General features: G+C 34.3%; 1 protein-coding gene across 2 annotated transcripts; it reads right to left on the reverse strand.

Moving 5' to 3' along the window:
* Positions 1 to 11,564: 11,564 nt before the first annotated feature.
* On the reverse strand, positions 11,565 to 20,232 carry LOC120187763 (NAD-dependent malic enzyme 62 kDa isoform, mitochondrial-like). Of its 2 annotated transcripts, XM_039191393.1 has the most exons (20): positions 19,945 to 20,232; positions 19,723 to 19,819; positions 19,482 to 19,600; positions 18,632 to 18,799; positions 17,601 to 17,729; positions 16,786 to 16,846; positions 16,191 to 16,294; positions 15,962 to 16,045; positions 15,585 to 15,691; positions 14,905 to 15,016; positions 14,377 to 14,490; positions 14,107 to 14,172; positions 13,261 to 13,333; positions 13,081 to 13,167; positions 12,800 to 12,854; positions 12,637 to 12,708; positions 12,120 to 12,182; positions 11,896 to 12,016; positions 11,706 to 11,806; positions 11,570 to 11,669 (listed from the first exon to the last, which is right to left on the reverse strand). In XM_039191393.1, exons 1-19 carry the CDS (start codon positions 20,122 to 20,124, stop codon positions 11,732 to 11,734), a joined length of 1,887 nt encoding a protein of 628 aa, XP_039047324.1. In that variant the 5' UTR covers positions 20,125 to 20,232; the 3' UTR covers positions 11,570 to 11,669; positions 11,706 to 11,731. The 2 variants fall into 2 exon arrangements, with proteins under 2 accessions (XP_039047323.1, XP_039047324.1); XM_039191392.1 differs by having other exon boundaries at positions 11,565 to 11,806; positions 19,945 to 20,231.
* Positions 20,233 to 20,722: the final 490 nt, after the last annotated feature.

Below are 20,722 nucleotides of genomic sequence, written 5' to 3' on the forward strand. Positions count from 1 at the left end.
ATTCTTCATCCCCTGATCGGAATCTACAGTCAACTTGGTTAATTCATCCAGCGATTCTAAAATAGAAGGAACAATGGCCAACGAAGAAAGAACTCTAAGAGAATTGGCTGCACCAAATGTGAATCAACAACCGCTCTGCATTGACTACCCAGCTTTGGAGGTAGCTTTTGAATTAAAATCTGGTTTGATTCATTTGTTGCCTACTTTTCATGGACTTGAGAATGAATATCCTCACAAGAATTTGAAGAAATTTCATGTGGTATGTTCAAGTGTGAGGCCGCAACGAGTGACTGAAGAGAAGATAAAACTACGTGCTTTTCCGTTCTCGCTAACCGATAGAGCTAAAGAGTGTCCCTTCTATTTACCCCTTGGTTCTGTAACTACTTGGGTCGAGATGGTGAGGATTTTTCTTGATAAATTTTTCCCTGCTTCAAGAGCCGCTGACATTCGAAGGGAGATATGTGGAATAAAACAAAAAGATACTGAGACCCTTCACGAGTATTGGGAACGATTCAAACGACTGTGTGACAGTTGCCCTCAACATGGGATTTCTAAGTAACTTCTCATCCAATATTTCTATGAAGGATTACTACCCATGGAGAGGAAGATGATGGACACAGCTAGTGGAGGCGCCATAGTGAATAAGACTCCTCACGATGCTAGGGAATTGATCTCCATCATGGCTGCCAATTCACAACAATTTGGCTTTAGGAAAGACATATCTTCAAGAATGGTGAATGAGGTAGGTTCGTCCTCCATTGAACATCAACTATCGCATCTCACCTCCCTTGTTCAACAACTAGTTGTAGGAAAAACGCAACAAGTGAAAGCTTGTGGGATATGTGCAACGATAGGTCACCCAACTGACATGTGCCCCACATTTCAACATGATTCTCATGAGTACACCAATGCAGTTGGAAGGTTTCCAGATCCACCACAAAGGAAGTATGATCCTTACTCAAATACCTATAATACAGGATTGAGGGATCATCCTAACCTTAACTATGGACCAAGACCATCACAATTCCAGCATTTTCCACCTGAGCAGTATTCTTCAAAGCCAAGTATATCCCTAGAAGAAATTGTCAAATCACTTACAACTAATACACAACAATTTCAGCAAGAGACAAGAACAAGCATACAAAATTTGGAGAATCAAATGGGTCAATTGGCATCCTCCGTGAGTCGGTTAGAATCCTAAGGTAAGTTACCTTCACAAACCATTATTAATCCAAAGCAAAATGTTAGTGCAATCACATTGAGAAATGGAAAGGAGTTGAAGGAACCTAGTTCATTGGCACATGGGAGAGCCTTAGAGGAAGAAACTGAAAAGGAAGTTGTTGCTCCTCAAACTCAGAAAAACCAATCTAAAGGACTCAAAAGAGAAAACCAAAGGAATTTGTCATAGAATCTCCTTTTCCCTCTAGATTCGCTAAATCCAAGAAAGAAGCATAAGAGAAAGAAATTCTTGAGACATTTCGCAAGATTGAAGTAAATATTCCTTTACTTGATGCAATTAAACAAGTACCTCGATATGCTAAAGTTCTTAAAGAATTGTGCACCAACAAGAGAAATCTCAAGGGTAATGAAAAGGTAAGTATGGGAAAGAATGTTTCAACTGTCCTCTAGAAAAAACTACCCCCAAGTGCAAAGACCCATGCATATTTACTATCCCTTGTAAACTCGGTAATGTTAGGATTGAGAGAGCAATGTTAGATCTAGGAGCCTCAATAAATATCATGCCTCTTTCTATTTACTCATCTCTGAATGTTGGTCCTTTGAAAGAAACATAAATGATTCTTCAACTTACTGATAGATCTAATGTATATCGTGAGGGAGTTTTAGAGGATGTTTTGGTGCAAGTTAATGAATTGGTTTTTCCAGTAGATTTTTATGTGCTTGATATGCAAGAAGATAATTATTCTAAGTCAACATCAATTTTGTTAGGAAGATCATTTTTGAAAACAACTAGGACAAAAATTGATGTAGATGATGGTACACTTACCATGGAATTTGATGGTGAAGTTATTAAATTCAATATTTATGATGCTATGAGATGTCCTAGTGATGTGTCCTTTGTTTTTGTCATGGATGTTATTGACCCTTTAGCATAGGAAACTTTTAATAAAAATGAAGATGACAAGTTGAAATATACACTCAACATGAATTTCACTTCTGAAGGATTGCAGGGAATCATGAAAAAGTCTGTGTTGGATCTTGATTTGCAAGATACAATCCAAGAACTAGAATCACTCAAACCCATGAGGTATGATGTATCTTATTTTGAGTCACCTCTTTCTCACACCAAGCTTCTTCTTTCTCTTGTGCAGGCACCAAAACTGGAAACGAAGCCTTTGCCAAATCATCTGAAGCATGTATATTTAGGAGAAGAGGAAACTATTCTGGTGATCATTCCCAACAAACTCTCTCTCTTAGAAGAAGAAAAGTTGATTCAAATGCTTAGAGAGTATAAGGAAGCTATTGGGTGGAGAAAAAATTTCTCTATTGTTGAAACACAAAGTTTGGATACAGGTCAAATGTTTAAGGTTAACGATCATCGTTTGAAACCTTTTTATGAAGGTTCTCTGGCGCATACTGCTGGTCAAACCATTTTGGAGTACCCAACTTAGGATGATTGAAAAGCTACAACGTCTAGCCAAAGACGTTAAAGAAAAGTGCTCTTGGGGCAACCCAATTTTTCCTTTTTCAATTTCTATTTTCGTTATTTTTATTTTCAATTTTATTTTTATTTTTTGGCGACTCCATTGGGGAACAATTAATCTTGTTTTTCTCTTTAGGTCAGAAGATGAATTTTTGTAACCAGCAGGCACGCTTTACAGAAGCAGAATTATTCCTAAAGTCTCTCACTATTCAGAAGTTCTTTTTATATAAGACGTGCCCACATCTAAACTCAACACCACTTCTAGTTCAGGAAATAAGATTCAAAGATTTTTTAAATATAAACGTGCCTTATCTTTTCTTTATTTTCTGTTCTCCTTCAGAAGAATGCGCGCCACCATCTTTTCTTCCCGCTCCACCCTACCCACGTCTCCACTCAGTCCAAGAATCAACCCAGCCAACGCACAGTGCCCTTACCCCTAGCTCGTGACATATATTGTGGTTGATGCTCAACATTTTCAAGGGAGTTTTTTGCTCTTATTCTTTTATGGTTTTTGAGTATCTACTTTTTATACATTGAGGACAATGTATGGATTAAGTGTGGGGGAGAGTATTTCATACATGGTTTTACACTGAACATAATGTTGCTTTAATTGTTTTTAAAAACAAGTATGCTTTAGTTCTTTTTTGTGATTTTTCTCTTCAAAATTCCAGATTCTTTCGATGTTTATCTTTACATGATTTGGATTGTTGTGAATTATCGAAATAAGTTGAAGCATAAGAGGGGATTAGCTTGAGTAGTTGAATTCTTATTTGTTACACACTGGTTGATTACTCTTGATGACTGATTGAATGAAAAATGTGTGGAGTTAATACATGTTTACCCTTTTTGTGATTTTTTGGGCCAATGAGCACTCACTTTCAGCATGCTCAATTTCTTGATTGCCATACATAGTTAATTTTTCTAGAACTTGCTTTGCTATACACGTCGAAGACCACATTTTAGAATTGGATGCATCAAGAACGATAAGGGCATTTAGGTGAAACCACTTGTAGCTTTCGTAAAGAGCCTACCCTAAATATCATCCTTAGAAAGCTAATTTTGAGCCTGAGCCTTTCAACAACTCCATTTTGTTGAGGGGTTCTAGGTGCTGAAAAATTATGACTAATACCATTAGAATTACAAAATTCAGTAAATCCAAGATTTTCAAATTCAGTTCCATGATCACTCCTAACACTAGTTATAGAGTAACCTTTTTCGTTTTGGATTACTTTTGAAAACGTGATGAATTTTTCTAATGCTTCATCTTTAGTACTTAAGAATAGAACCCAAGTATATCTAGAATAGTCATCTACCAAGACAAATGCATATTTTTTTCCACCCAAGCTAGTAGTTCTAGATGGCCCAAAAAGATCTAAATGGATCAATTGCAATACTCTACTAGTTGATACATCATTAATGGATTTAAAATAAACTCACTTTTGTTTTCCTTTAGCACAAACATCACAGATTTTATTATTATCAAATTTTAGTTTAGGCAGCCCTCGAACCAAATCTCCTTGAATTAACCATTGCAAGACACTCATACTAGCATGTCCTAGTCTCCTATGCCATAACCAACTATCATGATCATCCTTAGCAACTAGGCATAAATTAGTCATATCTATAGAGTCTAAATGCACCATGTATATGTTTCCTATTCTATGACCAACAAGCATAATCCGATTAGATGCAATATCAATAACTTTACAGCCATTAGTTTCAAATATGACATTAAATCCTTTATCACAAAATTAACTAATGCTCAAAAGATTATGCTTTAATCCATTCACATATAAAACATTTCTAATTTGTATGGAAGAGGTATTACCTATTGTACCTATACCTTCGATGTAACCTTTTGAATTATCACCAAAAGTCACTTCTCCTCCATTTTTGGCGTTAAACTCTATGAACCGGCTTTTGTCTCCGGTCATATGTCTTGAGCATTCACTATCAAGGTACCATGAGTTTGAATTTGTTTCCCGTGCCTTGTAGCAATGCTCCTTTTCCTACAAACATAGATTAATTTCTAATTTTTGGTACCCAAATTCTTTTGGGTCCATATTCATTAGTTTCCAAAATCCTAGTCCCCTTAGGTGTCCATTTGTGTAGCATATCTTTATCTTTAGTAGTAATGAGCCTTTAGGAACCCATATACTTCTAACGATTTTTCTATTAGAGGTTCTTCGGGGACTTCTATGATTGTAGTTTTTAAAAATTTTTCTAACAAAGTTGGATTTTGAATTTTCTCCATTTTCAAAACGTTTTGTTCCAACTTTATCAAAAGAAGCTTTAAGATCATTAATTTTCTTTAGATGATCATCATTGACCTTTGAAAGTAAATTTTTCAAATCTAAATTTTTCTTTTCAAACTCTTCTAGTTTGATTTGCAAATCACTATTTTACTTTCAAAATCATTGTTGGTCTTGGATATGAGCTTATTTTCATTTTTCAATTTTGAAACATCGTTTTTATATTTTAAAAACAATTTCTCATAATCCGAAGCCAACCCATTATATTCCTCTAATAACTAATCATAAGATAAATCATCTAATTCAAATGAGTTAGTGGTTACCTTAGAATCTTCCCCGAATGCCATCAAGCACAAGTTTGCTACTTCTTGTTCCTCTTCATCGGAACCTTCTTCATCGCTCCATGTAGCCACATGAGCCTTGTGCTTATTCTTTGATTGACCCTTTCTCTTTAATTATGGGATATCATATTTGACATGCCCCAGCTTTTTGCATTCATAGCAAATGATAAGGTCCTTCTCTTTTGGTTTATTTTTTAGGCCTTCATTTCGTTTGAATTTTCTTCCTCGGTAAGGTCTCATCATTTTTCTGAACCGTTTGGCAAACAATGCCATTTCCTCATCATCGTCATCTTCATCTGAATCACTCTCATCTTTTGTGGATTTGAGAGAAATTCCAATATTTTTCTTCTTCTCCTTCTCCTTTGGTGTCTCGTTAATCTTATCGAGGTCCACCTCATCTTCAAGAATCATTTCATGAGTGAGGAGGGAACCAATTAGCTCTTCAAGAGTTAAGGACTTTAGGTTCTTAGCCTCGATGATTGCAGTTTTCTTGGATTGCCACGATTTTGGAAGTGAGTAAACTAACTTCCTCACAAGCTTTTCATTTGGAATGATCTCTATATATGATTTGAGACCATTGACAATCGTTGAGAATCTATCCGTCATAACTTTGATATCTTCATTTGGTTTCATCCTAAAATTTTCATAGCTATGTGTTAGAAGACTAATTTTAGATTCTTTTACCTCGTCGGTGCCTTCATGAGTAACTTGTAGTTTATCCCATATTTCTTTGGCGGTTGTACAAGATGAAACTCTTCTATATTCATCTGGTCCAAGAGCACAAAATATGATATGGATGGCTTTGGAGTTGAGCTGGAACATTCTTGTCTCTCCTTCACTTCACAATCTTGGATGAGTGAGAGGCTTGATATATTCGTCTTCTACAACGTTCCATGCTCCCATGTCACTTGCTTGAATGAAATACATCATCCTATTCTTCCAATAGGCATAGTTAGCTCCATTGAAGAAACAAGGCTTGTTGACGGGCATCGAATCGAGACCAAAGTCGGAGTTTGAAGCGCCGACCATTGATGACTTAAAAATCGATGTAACTCTTCCCGAATCGACTCAAGAGGTGATTAAACCTTCAAATGAGTGAGGCTCTGGTACCAATTGTTGAGTTAATCGATCGATGGAGTTGGCCAAGAGGGGGGTGAATTGGAAAATAAAAATTTCGGTGGAAGCTTTGCAGAAAATTGAAAAGATTTGCACAACGATTTAGAGTGGTTCGACTTTCTCAACCAAAGTCTACGTCCACTACCTTAGCTATCCACACTAAGGATTTTCCACAAATTCACTAATCTGTCTTTCTTTTGAGGACAAAGAGTAACCTTACAAATCCCTCAAGAATTATACCCCAAATTCTTGAGAACACTTTCTCCCAAAGAGAATAATACAAATTTTGCAAACTTACAAGAAAATCCTCACAAGGCAAGATGTTTGCACAATTCTAGAACAAAGAAAGAACACTCAAGAATAATACAATTGAGCACAATAAGTGTTTTTGAAAGCAAAAATGAATATTGAATGCAATAGGCTTGAAAATGCTCAAACTTGAGGTTTGATGCTTTCTTTTTTATTCTCTCTTGATTGTTGTTTCTTGTTTTTGATCAATGGCTTCTAAGCTTGTTTAAATACACCTTCAAATGATTATGAATGTTGGAGATGATTAGTGGAGTCAATAGAGCCGTGTTAGTGTGAAATCAATTAATAAAACAGCTTGGAGCGTGGGGGGAATCGGTTCCCTAAGTGTAAAATTCAAATATGTCAACCGTTAAACAGGGGGAATCGGTACCCCCTTGGGGGGGAATCGGGTTCCCTCCGAGCATTCTGTTTTTCTCGGAGCCAAACCATTCAGGGGGAATCGGTTCCCTCTGAGCAATCTGGAATTTTTGGCTTTAAAATGGTTCGAAATATTTTGTAAAATTGTTTTGAAATTATTTTAAGACTAAACTTAATTTTACACTTGAGTAAGGATTAAAAATGACATTTGAAAGATTTTGAGTAATATTTTGATATTCGAATAATTATATCGAATATACTTAGAAAATCTTTTGGAAAATCTTAAAATTCATTTAACTTAATTTGTTATATCGAAATATCAAAATATTTTTCAACAGATTGTGCAAAGGATCCGTTGTTCAATTATCAAGTTGATAAATTGCCATTTAGAACTTTAAATCCGTAATTGTTTAAACGTTCTAATATTAGTGGTAAAGTAACATGGTTGATTATGTTATGAAGGTATATAACCTAGTCTAAATGAATCGAGCTTGTGTATTCGTTGGCTAGAATTGGTGGTCCCTCTAGTGATTAATGTTGTTGGTGGATTAAATCTTAAGAGATTGTCTAGGGTTGTTCATTAACTAGGGAAATAATCAAAGAGCTTCTCTTGATTATCGAGAAACTAAGGAGAGACAGGTTGTTAGAGCTTCTCAATAACCATAACCAATTTAGTGAAAAGTAGAAGATTTTATCATTGCATCTATGATCAATTCTCTGAACCAATTCTGAAAGTATACCTTTAGTTGGATATTTGCTTAATATTAATTTCTCTCAATTTTTAGTTGATTAGATCTACTTTTTATTTTTACTTTTCTCAATTTTAAAACCCATTTTCTTTGCTTTAATTTTCATTAAAATAAATCTACCCAATCCCTGTGGATTCGACTTTGCTTATCGCTACTACAATTTTCTATTTTCAAAAGCAAATATTATTATTTGTTGGATTCGACACCCACCAGACGCCCGCCTAGGACCCACAAATTTAAAAAAATTAGTAGATTTTTTTTTGATAATAAATTAAAAACTGTAAAATAAAATAAAGAGGCTTTTGAATTTATCAAAGTGTCAATTGTTATTATTAAAGTTTTATATTAACCTTAATAAATTGCTTTTCCTATAAATATTTAATATTTTTTCCAAAATTTTAAAAATTCAATTGAATCTCTTTAATTTTGGTATTTCCAAATTTCCACCATCAATTCATAAAATATCTTTCCCGATTTACCATATCAATGAAAAATTTTATTAACATTAATTTTTTTCTTCAAAACTCAATGAGAGGAATTTTTTTTAATATAATTAACATGCTTCTTTTCTCTTCCATGTTTCATGATTCCTTTGAAAATTATTATTCTTATTTTTTAATTTATCATATTTTTCATAAACACAAAGTCACACTTATTTATCATCAATTGTGGTGCTTGAATCATATTGAAGATTGTTTTTAAAATTCTAGGTAGGTCACCTTTTCAAATTCTTTCTTTTAATTTTTATTTATTTTCAAATTTTGATAAGAATGTTCTTTTATTTTCAAATGTTATGTTATGTATTGAGAAAAAAATGTTGGAAAATATTGATGTTGATACTATCATCAATGATAAGAAATGCTGAAAGACAATGTTTTTTATAAGTATTTACATGCTTAAATTTTGTTGACATTTTTTATGCTGTAAGAATTACTATTTGTCTAATTTAATAAAAAATTCTAATAAAAATTTTATATTACATATTTCTTAATTTTTTTAAAAATTAGGGGCCCATTTTTTATTTTCTTCCTGAATCTAAAAATAGTCAGAACCGACCTTGATCGATCATTAGATCTAATAGTTTTTTAGATCAAAAGAGTCACATGCCATATCACAGTGTTGTCGAAGATCATTTCCATAGATTTATTAATTATAAATAAAAATTAGAATTATTTTAAATTTTAATAATATTTTTATAAAAAAAATTATAAATTTCAAGTGACAGACATATTTCAAAAAAGAATTGTTCAGATTTTACGATAAGAACTGATCAAATGACTTAATTAATTCCTTTTTTGTTTAAATGGTTAATTTAATTTATCTATTCTAGAGAACAATTGTATAAACAAAGTTGAAGATATAATTGATTTTCTTTTGAAAAATATTGAAAGCTTCATGCACCCTTAACCTTTGTTTTATGATAAAACTCCCCATTTTGTCATAAGCTGAACTTCTTTGTATACTCTGTTCTATTTCTATTGCATATAAAAGTTTAACATTGCAATTTCCAGCAACATACGATCAATAATTTCATTAAAGGATAAATGAATGTACGACTGAAGAATCATGTGTTAGTACTTGGGAGACATTGAGAAAATTAAATTAAACCAAGCTGGAAGAGGCTTCCCAAAATAAAAAAAGAAGAGAGGAAGTCCTAGTGATGAATTTTCCTAAAAAGATTGAGCAAAAAGGAAAGGAGTTGATTGTGAGGACGGTGCAGGCCAATGGAAACCTCATTTCTGCAAAGAGGGCAAGTGGATCGATACTTAAACCACACATCGATGCAATCTACATGGAAGCAGTGGTTGCACCGGGGAAGCCGCCGGAGCCTCTCCCCTTCTTCGGCTTCGTATAGACATACACAACAATAGGGCACATTTTCACCTGCACCTGCAGCCTTTGCTGTTGCTGGATAGTATCTGTAAGGGAAGGAGAAGAACACATTGAAGTTGGAGTTGAGCAATACATTTATAAGCTTAACGCAACGATGAACGGCGAAGAAGACGACGAAGGTGGTGGTGGTGAGAACAAGGGTATTCTTCCTGCAGCAGCTACTTGTACAAACCAACCAACTGCCTATCTCGCTACTCAGTTCCAACTCAGTTGTCATGCCTATTCCCTTGGTGCAAAGTTTACTCTTGTTTTCCAGTAACATAGAGAGAGATGTATATATGGTACAGAAAGATTTCATCCACCCACAACATCATTAAACTACACTAACTCTACTTTTTGTGCAAGATTTGCATACTTAATATGTGGCATTGAAGCATAACACACACACATATATATATTTGATGAATAGTACCCAACACAAATTTATATACCTAATGTTGACATGTGGTTCATAAATTCCTGCACTTGTTTCTTTCTGGGGATATAATTAATTAGCCATCTAAAGCATGGAATGAATACATTGAATGGGTTTAGGTTAGGTTTGGTTTGGTTTGGTTTTACAGAAGTGGTTAATTAAATCTTGCCTTGTTGATTAACATGAAGGTGGATTGAAGCAACCAATGTTTTAGCAGAGAGTGGAAACTACGCAGCCCAAATAATCAAACCAGATTTCATGGGGGTAGAAAACAGGTGTACCAACTGCAACACTCCTTTGACCTTGGGTTTATCAAATTTCAACTTACACGTTATACTTATTATTTTTAAGGGGTGGGGATGAAAGAGATGCTTATATATACAAATCACACATTATAGATGATACATACACATATACCTTTAATTCTATTTGTTTGAGTGATTACGAGATAATATACATTCAATTTTTTTAAACTAATTGATAACGAACACATAGCTGCAGAAACAATTAATCAAACTCAAAACATTAAAAAAAAAGAATAACATCCACTTTTACCTCTTAGTTCAATTAATTTCATTTGTTAATTCAACACAAATGCTGCAAGTAACCGCAAAATGGGGAGGGAAACAATTGTTTTGTTTTGTTTGTTACAGCTCACAATTTATGATTTGTCGGGTAAGAATTGACTTTATCTACATTTTTGCAGCATTTTCAACCTTATCAAGACATGAGAAAACAAAGTAAACAGTTTCAGTTGATCACGGTTTGAACCTAATTATAAGTAGTTATCTAAGAAAGGAAAAGATGAGATTATTTTTTGTTTGGTCGTTCATGTTTGGTTCTTTTATAATAATATATCCTCCATTCTAAGTATTCAGAGTTGAGTTTTGTTGAAACAAGTCTTCCTTTCCGGTAATTGAATTGATCCTCAACCTCATCTAGATATCATAATAAATAATAATGACCATGCGGGAATTGCAGTCTCGTACACATTTTTTTTAATAGTCTGAGATAAATACAAGATAATGTGTTCGAAAGATTCTCAACCTCTTGACAATAAACACTCATACATCCTTACAGACGTCGTGTTAAAACCCAAGATCTCAAAAAATAATAATAATCTCTTAACCACTGAGATCACTTGATTCGTGTGTGATGATTGTCTGCCATACACAATCTTGGCAACGAGAGATAAAATTCCAACTAGATTTGGATAACATGATGAGATCATGACCCAAAAATCCATTTCAGTTAACCCGAATGCAAATCCATCCCAACTAGATTTAACCATAAAAGTCAACAGCACCCTGAACACGCCCAAACTAAATCCAAAATGACCCGGATCAATAACCCAAAATGACTGAAACCATCATAATTTTATTTATTCATTTCATTTGGAGACAAAGGGATAAAGCTAAGCTTGTTCTTCACAACAATTTCCTGACCATTCCAATTCCAATCATATGCACATATATAAATAAAGCCAATGCATATTATTAACCCAAAGACAATTGTGCTATTATGCCCATGACATCTGATGTCTTGTCTGGAACCAAAGACAAAGAAAGATCAAAACCCACTGTTTCTTAACATTTTGATTTTGATTTCGAATGAAAAATACCATATCCACCACGTAACTAATCCTTCTTGTAAACTAGAGTTGGATATTCTGGGCTCCACATGTTGTTTTGCACATATTCTAGAACTTCCTCCTGCACCATGACATTATATACATCTCATTCTTACAATTCATGAGCTTGAAACAACACCACCAACTTTTATAGGTCAAAAGTGATGTTACCTCGTCCTCGCATATTTTTTGGAGCTCTCTAGCATCAATGTCACGATATCCTTCTGCCAGATCCTCTTCCACAGCTTCCTGCACCACAGCCGCTGCTACCTCCTTTGTTATATCTCTTATCCTACAAACAAACAAATAAATAAATTCAGGTATACGACACCAACTTCATTTTCCAGGTAAGAGAAACGATGTATATATCTATATATTAAGGCCTCATCACTTACTTCGATATTGGAGGGAATATCATGCCCTTAAGAACTTCCTCTTCCGTCATGTAGGCAGCTAGACTGCAATTGTCAATTTAAGATAACTTGAAGCGCAAAAGAAATAAATTAATGATCCAAATCCATTTATCAAACAGCTTCTAGCATGCCACTTGGAACAACTAACAACATTTTAGGAAGTTAATAATATATATTATACTTATCAGGACTTGACTAATCCACAAGTTACTCACAAAATGCCTCTAGAAAGGTAAGGCAAACAGATCCTCCTAATCCCTAATTTTATAGAAGAATAAACTGAAGTGGCTCAGAGTGAATGGATATGCAGTCATTGTCACTGTCTTTATCGGTTTATCCCTTTGCATACTCATAATCTACCAAAATTTTATATATATACTAGTAATGGCTGAAAGACTCTTCCAGAGATCTTCAACATAAGTTCCGTCTTGACAAGTGAAAAATTATGTAGCATTCGTAAAAATATTGATAAAAAACGAAACAAAAAAATGAACCACACCGTTCTGCTGCAGCCTGTAGCATGCCATCCGAAATGAGCCTAGCGCCAGACAGAAGAGTTCCAAGCCCAATACTACAGAAAAGACAGGTAAAGAACTATGTATGATGAATTAGAGAATCACAAAGTAAAATGAAAACATTGTGAAATGAATTAAAAAACTGACCCTGGAAAGAGATACATGTTGTTTCCTTGGTTGCAATGCCCAATACGACCATTTCCTAAATTGTTCATGACTTAAAATAAGTAAATCTTTCACTCTCAAATGAGAAAAACGGGGAACACTTTTTCTGTTTGGAACTTGTATAAAAGTCCAGATGCTACAGAATTTCAGGCAATAAATGAGGACCTTGTACAATACGAGGCCCTACATGGCAAATTGGCAGAGGACTACAAAAATTTAAACTGTTATGTGGACAATGTTTAACGAGTAGGTTCAGCTCATACCAAGATCAACATCTCTAAATGGACTTCCACTTGCAAATATAATGTTGTCACCTACAATTTTGAAAGCTTCCTCTGGGGTGCACTCAGCTGTAATTAACAAGGGCAAAAAAGTCTGACAAATCTCAGTACAAATATGAATGGCCCTAATTTTATGTCCCCAAAATATTTAAAAAAACGTACCATTTTTTGTAGGGTTTGACATTGCAAAGATAGCTGGTTTAGTTGAATTTGAACCTTTAAGAGCATCTAAAACCTAAAACATAAAATGCACTTTAAATACTTGGCAAAAAGGAATCAGTTCGAATGTAATGAAATGCATAGATTCTTGGAAACAAATTTGTCTAAAACTTCTCAAATTTATTGTGTTGCAATCTGGAAGCTATTTGCCAAATCTTTATAGGAAAATCTCGGAACACTTTCTTCATATTTAAACATATGAGAGAGAAATTCAAACTGTGAATATTTATTATACAGGTCACATAATCTCATATGTTGTCAAGGGTGCTAGGCGCACTCTACGTGCTTAAACCCTTACATTGCCTCAGGCACTAGGAACAAAAAAAGCACTAGCCTAAGTAAAGCGCAATATGTATACTGAAAGTTTTTGTATAATACATATATATATATATATATAAAGCTCAAGATATGTAATAACCTATAAAGTGGACTCTAGAATATATATCAAATGAAAGAAAAAAGTGAAAAATTAAATAGAAATTCTATCAGGTGGGTTTTTTCTATGCCTGTCGCCCTGGAAAAAGGCGTGCCTAGACAGACTAGGCATACATCAGAGCAAATGGGCCAAGCCTGAAAGAGTCTGAGATGCTTTTGTTGTAAAATGCAAAGACACAAGGCGCAAGACTGCTTTGGGATATGAAGAAGTGTTAAATTGTAAACTAATAAAGACTTAGATTTGGTAATTTGGCAATTAATAAATGATGTCTAAACAGTGAACATAGATTTCGGCATTGTCATACCAGCAAAAGAAAATCTTATGCTTGCGTAACATGTAAAATTCAATATTACCTCTTTGGAGAACAATCCTCCAACTCCAGACAACCCAAGAAGCACATCTGGCTGTACTTGCCTCACCTGTTTAGCCAGATTAAAGGAAGGTTTTAGTTGTGAAAGAAATACAGAGATTTGACAATGTATCAGATAACATATCTCTAAAGTGATGAAAGAGGGAAATGGAACCATAATGAGGAACAAGTCATTCTCACAGGGCTACTTTATTCCATGTGTAATCTATATAAAGAGCTGAAAAAAATGTTTCTGTGCTAGCATTTTACAAACCACTTCTGCAAGACCTGCACCCTCTCTTAATCCTTGACGGCCAGCTTCATTGATATTCCTTGCAAATGGCAGGGCATCTGGATCAATATTTTCTCGTTCGTCAGTGATAAGACCCTGGATTAAACAACAAATTGTGTTAGAATGTCTATCTAATGCAAATTGGGGTCACTAGTGGAAGATAAATATGCAAAGGCAGCACTGAACCATCATATTCTAACAAGAGAGAAACAGAGCTGTACAAATGTAAAAATGACATCAATTAGTTTTGTAATGGATAGATATAAATGAAACTGATGGGACCAAAAGGTGATTTTAGCATTAGGCACCACATGAAAAGTTGTGATATTGATTACAAGAAATAAATCAAAATAGTTACTTAAGCAACCTTTTAGTCTACTTATGATGGCCCCAATTTCTAGAAAAAATATTTGATGAAAAACTATATGTAATGTTGAAAGCAACAAATAGTCCTTGTAAGCACAACTAGTTGGCTGAAATCCAGAGTTTCTAAAATATTATGCTACTTACATTAGCATCAACAATCCAGAATTGTCTCTTTGCACTATCAAATGCTGTCTCGTTATTTCCTAACATCCTGGCCATTGTTTTCCTCGCAGCATTGACAACCCCAATCCCTGCACTGCAGTAGTATAAAGGTTATGCAAACAAGTTCAAATGTTTCCCAATAGCATGCATGGCCTTCCAATTATTTTTCACAGAAAATGCTAAAAAGATGAGCAGAAATAGAAAGCATATCAATTAGCAGTAACAAGTTTATGAGATATCAGATAGAATGAGAGGATGTCCAACTACAGGAAAACAAATGATACACCAGCTGAGCATTAACCGCATAGAACATCCACATAAAGTACGAAAAATAATAAACCCAATAAGAAACTAGTATCTCATTTCCACTAGTGGAATCACTTCTTTATTTTTCTTCACAGACGTGGGGAGAACAGATCAACATTCTATATCCAATCACAGTTCATAAGAGATGAATTTCACTTTTCCACTTGGAAACATAATTATTAGAGCAGGACCATTAAGTCCATAGTACTTGAGGTGCCAAAAGAAAAAAGTTTAAGCACCACAAAGGACCACCCACATTAAGGAATAATATAGTTATTATAGCCATGTTATTTCTTTTGTAATATCAATATTATGATAATCCACAACTAAACCTTAAGGGTAGGCTAGAAAACTACCTTCCAGCACCAGCAACAACAATCTTTTGCTTAGGAAAGTCAATCATTGGCCTTCCCTGTGCTCTTACAGCTCCAAGAAGACCAGCAATTGCAACCCCAGCTGTCCCCTGCAAAGGATATTGATAAAAAATAAAGATAAAAATGTGAAGGCAAAAAAGTATCTGTAAGTAAAACTAAATAGAGTTTGAAAGACATGGTTGGTTTAAAAATATGATTTTCAAATAAATAAATAAAGGTTCAGTAACATTAGAAAGAATTCAATGAATACAGAACTTAAAATATGAGATCCAAAGTAACAGACGAAAACAAATGGAATGTTTCGCACTAACAAAACAAGCAAAGGCTCAAGGGTTGGACTATCTTAAAATCTCAATTACCTGGACATCATCATTGAACATCCTGTGTGTATTTCTGTAACGCTGCAACAACTTGAAGGCCCACTTGCTTTGGAAATCTTCAAACTGCAGAAACCCAATTTAATTCAAAAGAAGATTTTGTTATCAAGATAGACATATCCAGCTACCAGTGCTGTCACATCTCTTATGCAAAGATACTGCAATTCCATTCCAGAAAAAATTACTTTAACAAAATAGATATACCACGTACCTGCACAATCACATTTGGCCAATGAGTAAAAACAGCCTCCATGAATTCATCAATCACAGCAATATACTCATCACCATCAAGGCGGTGTTGTTGAAGCCCCAAGTCTATTGAAAGAAAAAGTCATCACCATTCTTTTTAAAACTGTAAAATTAAATCAGAGCATGCATGTACAAGACAACAAGCTAACAAAATTAGGCTAGTTCTAGTACGGCCAGATACTACAAGCATAATGAGAAGAAGTAAAAGCTTCATAATTTCTCTAAAGATCATGTTTGATAGATCAAAAGGTTAGCTCAGGAGTTCTAGCTAACCTTATGCATCATTGCATTCTTAAGCCTGTATTTTACATGTACCATCCCTATATGATATCCAAAATTCCACACAAGTATATAAAGCTAACACCAGCGAGGGACCAATGATGGTTGAGTGCACATGTCATACCTACACTAGCATACATGTTCTGCCAAACATAGATCAGAAGTTTCCATTCTTGATATAGCACCGTTTCAACAAATTTTACAACAGTACCAACCACTTAAAAAAATAAGGTTATTCCTCATATGGTTTCCCGAAAATAGGGTGAAGAAAAGCTTACATAAGGGGTCTTTGATCAACTTCTCATTGTTAGTCCCAACATCAATCATGACAGGAAGTACCTAATGCAAGAGAGAAATAAAGGAAAGATTGTAGCATTCCCAATAAATATTCAAGCTGAGAAAGACCAGAAACATTAGCATTACCCTTTTATAAGGTTATTGGTTGAAAATAGGAAAAAAAATAAGCAACTGAGACTTGCTGGGAGTCCACAAACAATAAAAATCAAGTAATAAATTCTCACTCTATAATAATCAATTCTAGAAAGCAAAGGTAATAGTTAAATAATTATAGGCTAAATATTAGGATTGGTATCTACTGTATTTAATGTATGATATTACATAATTAATGTAAGAGATTACTTTTACATAGTATATAGGACCTTTATACTTGTATATATACCCATAATGTTGATTTGGATATTTTTTTCATGCGTTGTTTTAAGTTATTATGGCTGATACAAAACCTGGTGTTTCTTCTGATCTGGTCCTGTGGTTTCATAAATCACTGACCATTAATTATAATGTTTTAAGTATTCTCTTCCTACTATTTCTACAGTAATCTTAAGTCAATGAAAAACAAACAAAATGATTCACCAATAGAAAGAAAGAAAGAAAATGGATATAGATCATGAACATGAACATTTATCAATGTTATCCCACAAATCCTTATTCTAATGTTTCAACATAAGAATGCAGGCATTAAGTAAAAATGTTTAAATAATTGTAAATCGCTTACGCAAAGAGTTACAATTTGAATTTATAAACACATATAATAAAATATCCATATTTTTAATACAATATAAGAATAATATACCCTCTGAGGATTGATACCAGCGGCAGCAACATACAAATCCAGCTTCCCTATAGCAATGCCAATTCCCTGAACTCCAAGGTCTCCAAGACCCAATATTCTGCTTCCATCCGTGACAACAATCATATCAACCTGTAGTCAACGAAATGTAAATAAATAAAGTGAAAATGTGTTAAGTGTTGACAAAATCTGACAGAATTTTTGACCCAAATTTTTTAGAAGACATATCCCTAAAAATATGGCAATGGATTAAGGAATAATTTCCTAAATTACAAAGTCAATGCAAGTTGTAGATACTTAAATCAATTCTGATTTCTTTATGATTTAAACTTTCCCAGTTTATGCTAATATTCAAAAATAGTTTAAGACTCTCGTAGGCTATAAAAGACTGTTTTTTATTGTCAATGAAATACAAGTAAAAATTAAATTTCTTTCTAATTCTTCTATTCCCATTGTTATTTAATTTTAACATCAAACTGTAAAGGTAACACATTTTCAAGCATATTAATCATAGACAAAGCCCAACTATTTCTGAAATTCTGATACTAAAATTTAACAAGTTACAAACTAAACCAGATCTGAAACGAGAGAAGAACCCAACACATTCTTGTTGCTCTACAAAGGCAAATAACCATGTTGCTGGAAACCGAAGTAGGTAATTGAATGAGGCAATCACCAAGTCAAAAACTAATTTATGCAATGTACAAGCCCAAAGTCCAAAATCTAAGAGCGGGTTAAAACATTTAAATTCTTGAGAAATCACCCACTAAAGTCTTCTCGTAGTCCAACTTACAAAGAAACAAAGGCTATATAGAAAAGGGAAAAGAATGATAATTAGAAGTGTGAAAAAGTAGAAAATAACAAGCCAAAATAGTATTGAAGCATAGGGCAAATGTTTGCAAGTCATAGAAGATTATCTCACGTTAACACCAGGTAGGGCTGCACCGCTATCAAGGACATAGGTCCACAATTGGGATCAATTCAACTAAGAAAGGCGTTCTAATATTCACTGCATCATTATGGGTAATTCATACCTGATCAGCAGGCCAGTTGTAAACCATAGACATCATTTCTCCACGATCTTCTGCACTGAAGTACATTCCTCGAGGCCTTCTAAACAGACCACTATAGTTCTGGCAAACAAGACCAACAGTTGGTGTATAAACAATAGGAGCATATTCCTCAATGTTGGCAATTAAAACCTGCCAAAGTCAAAATAAAATACATTTCATCAATATCATCACAGCAAAAAAACATATAAAAGATGTGTCCAAGAAATTATATGCACAAGCAAATTCACTAACAGAGTGTTATGGTGATACTTTCTCTTGGTACATTTGAGCTAATTTCATGTAAGACTGTTGGAAAGATGGATGTTATCATATGGAACATGGCATATGGTGCAACAGGAAGTGAAATAATTAACGGGGACAAGATAATGGAGTCATTCCATTTTTTTGAAAAAAAGGAAGCAGCATGAGGTCAGAGAAAAACAGAACAGAGAAGCTAAGTAAAACAGAACAGAGAAGCTAAGTAAATAATTAATTCAATGGAAATTTGACTAAATTCTTCCCGTGGATGCTGCATAGCCAAGTAGTTCAATACAGTCTCGTTAATGAAATTTGTTTGAGATTAGAAATTGTGTTACAGCAGCATCAGGTAGATGAAAAAGGACGTTCTGGTGGTAAATGGTAACTGGTAAGCAGTTATCATTAGAAATGCTTACTACATACCCTAAACTCAAACCACAGCATATTATTGCCTGCAAATAGGTGCTACGATCAACTACTACAAAGACGATATCATTAGATGGAAGAGGGGAAAGTTAAAAACTAGCTTGAAACATTACAGAGATCCAAATAAAGCAGATAGGATGAACTGTACCTTATAGTACATAGTCTCATTTCTGTCATGCAAGCGATTAAGAATCCGCCACTTGGCAAGAGCATTTGGGTCAGATGGTCCATCTCTAGCTTGAACTTCAAGCCTCTTCAAATCAACCACTAATAATTAATCAATTAAAAGGCAAGAAAAAATGAAAACCATGAAGATGCAAATAACTATCGACCATAGATGAAAAGATTTGTTAGATCAATTACAAAAAAATAAAATAAAAAAAACATACTGAAGCGCTCGATTTGCTGCTCGGAAGACATTACATTTGGAGGAAGCAGGCCACGAAGATCCAGGCGATCGCGCTCCGTCATGGAAAATGCGGTTCCCTGACATTAAATGTTTAGAAAGAAACATTGAAGCTAAACGAAGAAGAGAAGGTGGAATGATTGAAATCGAGGAAAAAGCCCAAAATCAGGGAGGTCATATTTTGAAGTGAGAAAAGAGGTAATACCTTGTTGAACCATGGATCGTGAAGGATGTCGAGGCTTCGCTTGTGGACAAGGGTAGGGCGGTGGCCCTCGGTGGTGGTGAAACATCGAGGGCGAGCGAGAGCAGTTGGATTGACGAGGCTTCGTTTGAGACGTCTCATCAGGGACGAAGCTGCTCTCGTCTGATTGTAAATGTTGGGCATCCTTTTTTCCTTCTCCTGTTTTTGTTCACCAAAACAATAACTCTGAAACAAGAACAGCGCCGAATATGGAAGAAGAAGAAGAAGAAGAAGAAGAATCGGTCTGATGGGAGTGGAAAAGTAGGGGAAGAACTGAGCTGTCTCAGTTTGATCTTTTTTTTATTATAATTATTATAGGATTAACAAGCAAACTTAGAGATAGAAAATCAGAGATAGTTATAATTTTCCACTAATAAATAACCAGAGGCATTCCAATTGGCTTTACTTCCAAATTCCTATCCATGAGTGTTGACCAAACAGTAAAAGTCCATTAATAATGATAACAAGTTCTCAAAAAACCGGGTGAACAATTGAGTTTTACGTCTAACTTTTAAAGGTTCACACTTGATTATTATATAGTTTTCAATTTTAACCCATCAATTCGAACGGTACGTCATCGCTCTCAGTTTGTGGAAAGAATATTCTTAAAAAGTTGTGTGAAAAATATGGTTTAATGTGTTTAGTAGGGTTGTAAATGGCGTTGTAGAAAGTTGAAATGTAAACTAAAATCGTGATTATTTAATTATTGTAAGTTTTTTCCATCTAATTATAAAAGTTTACG

The sequence above is a fragment of the Hibiscus syriacus genome, unplaced genomic scaffold, assembly GCF_006381635.1.
Source record: "Hibiscus syriacus cultivar Baekdansim isolate YM2019G1 unplaced genomic scaffold, ASM638163v2 tig00113725_pilon, whole genome shotgun sequence".
Lineage (NCBI taxonomy): Eukaryota > Viridiplantae > Streptophyta > Magnoliopsida > Malvales > Malvaceae > Hibiscus > Hibiscus syriacus.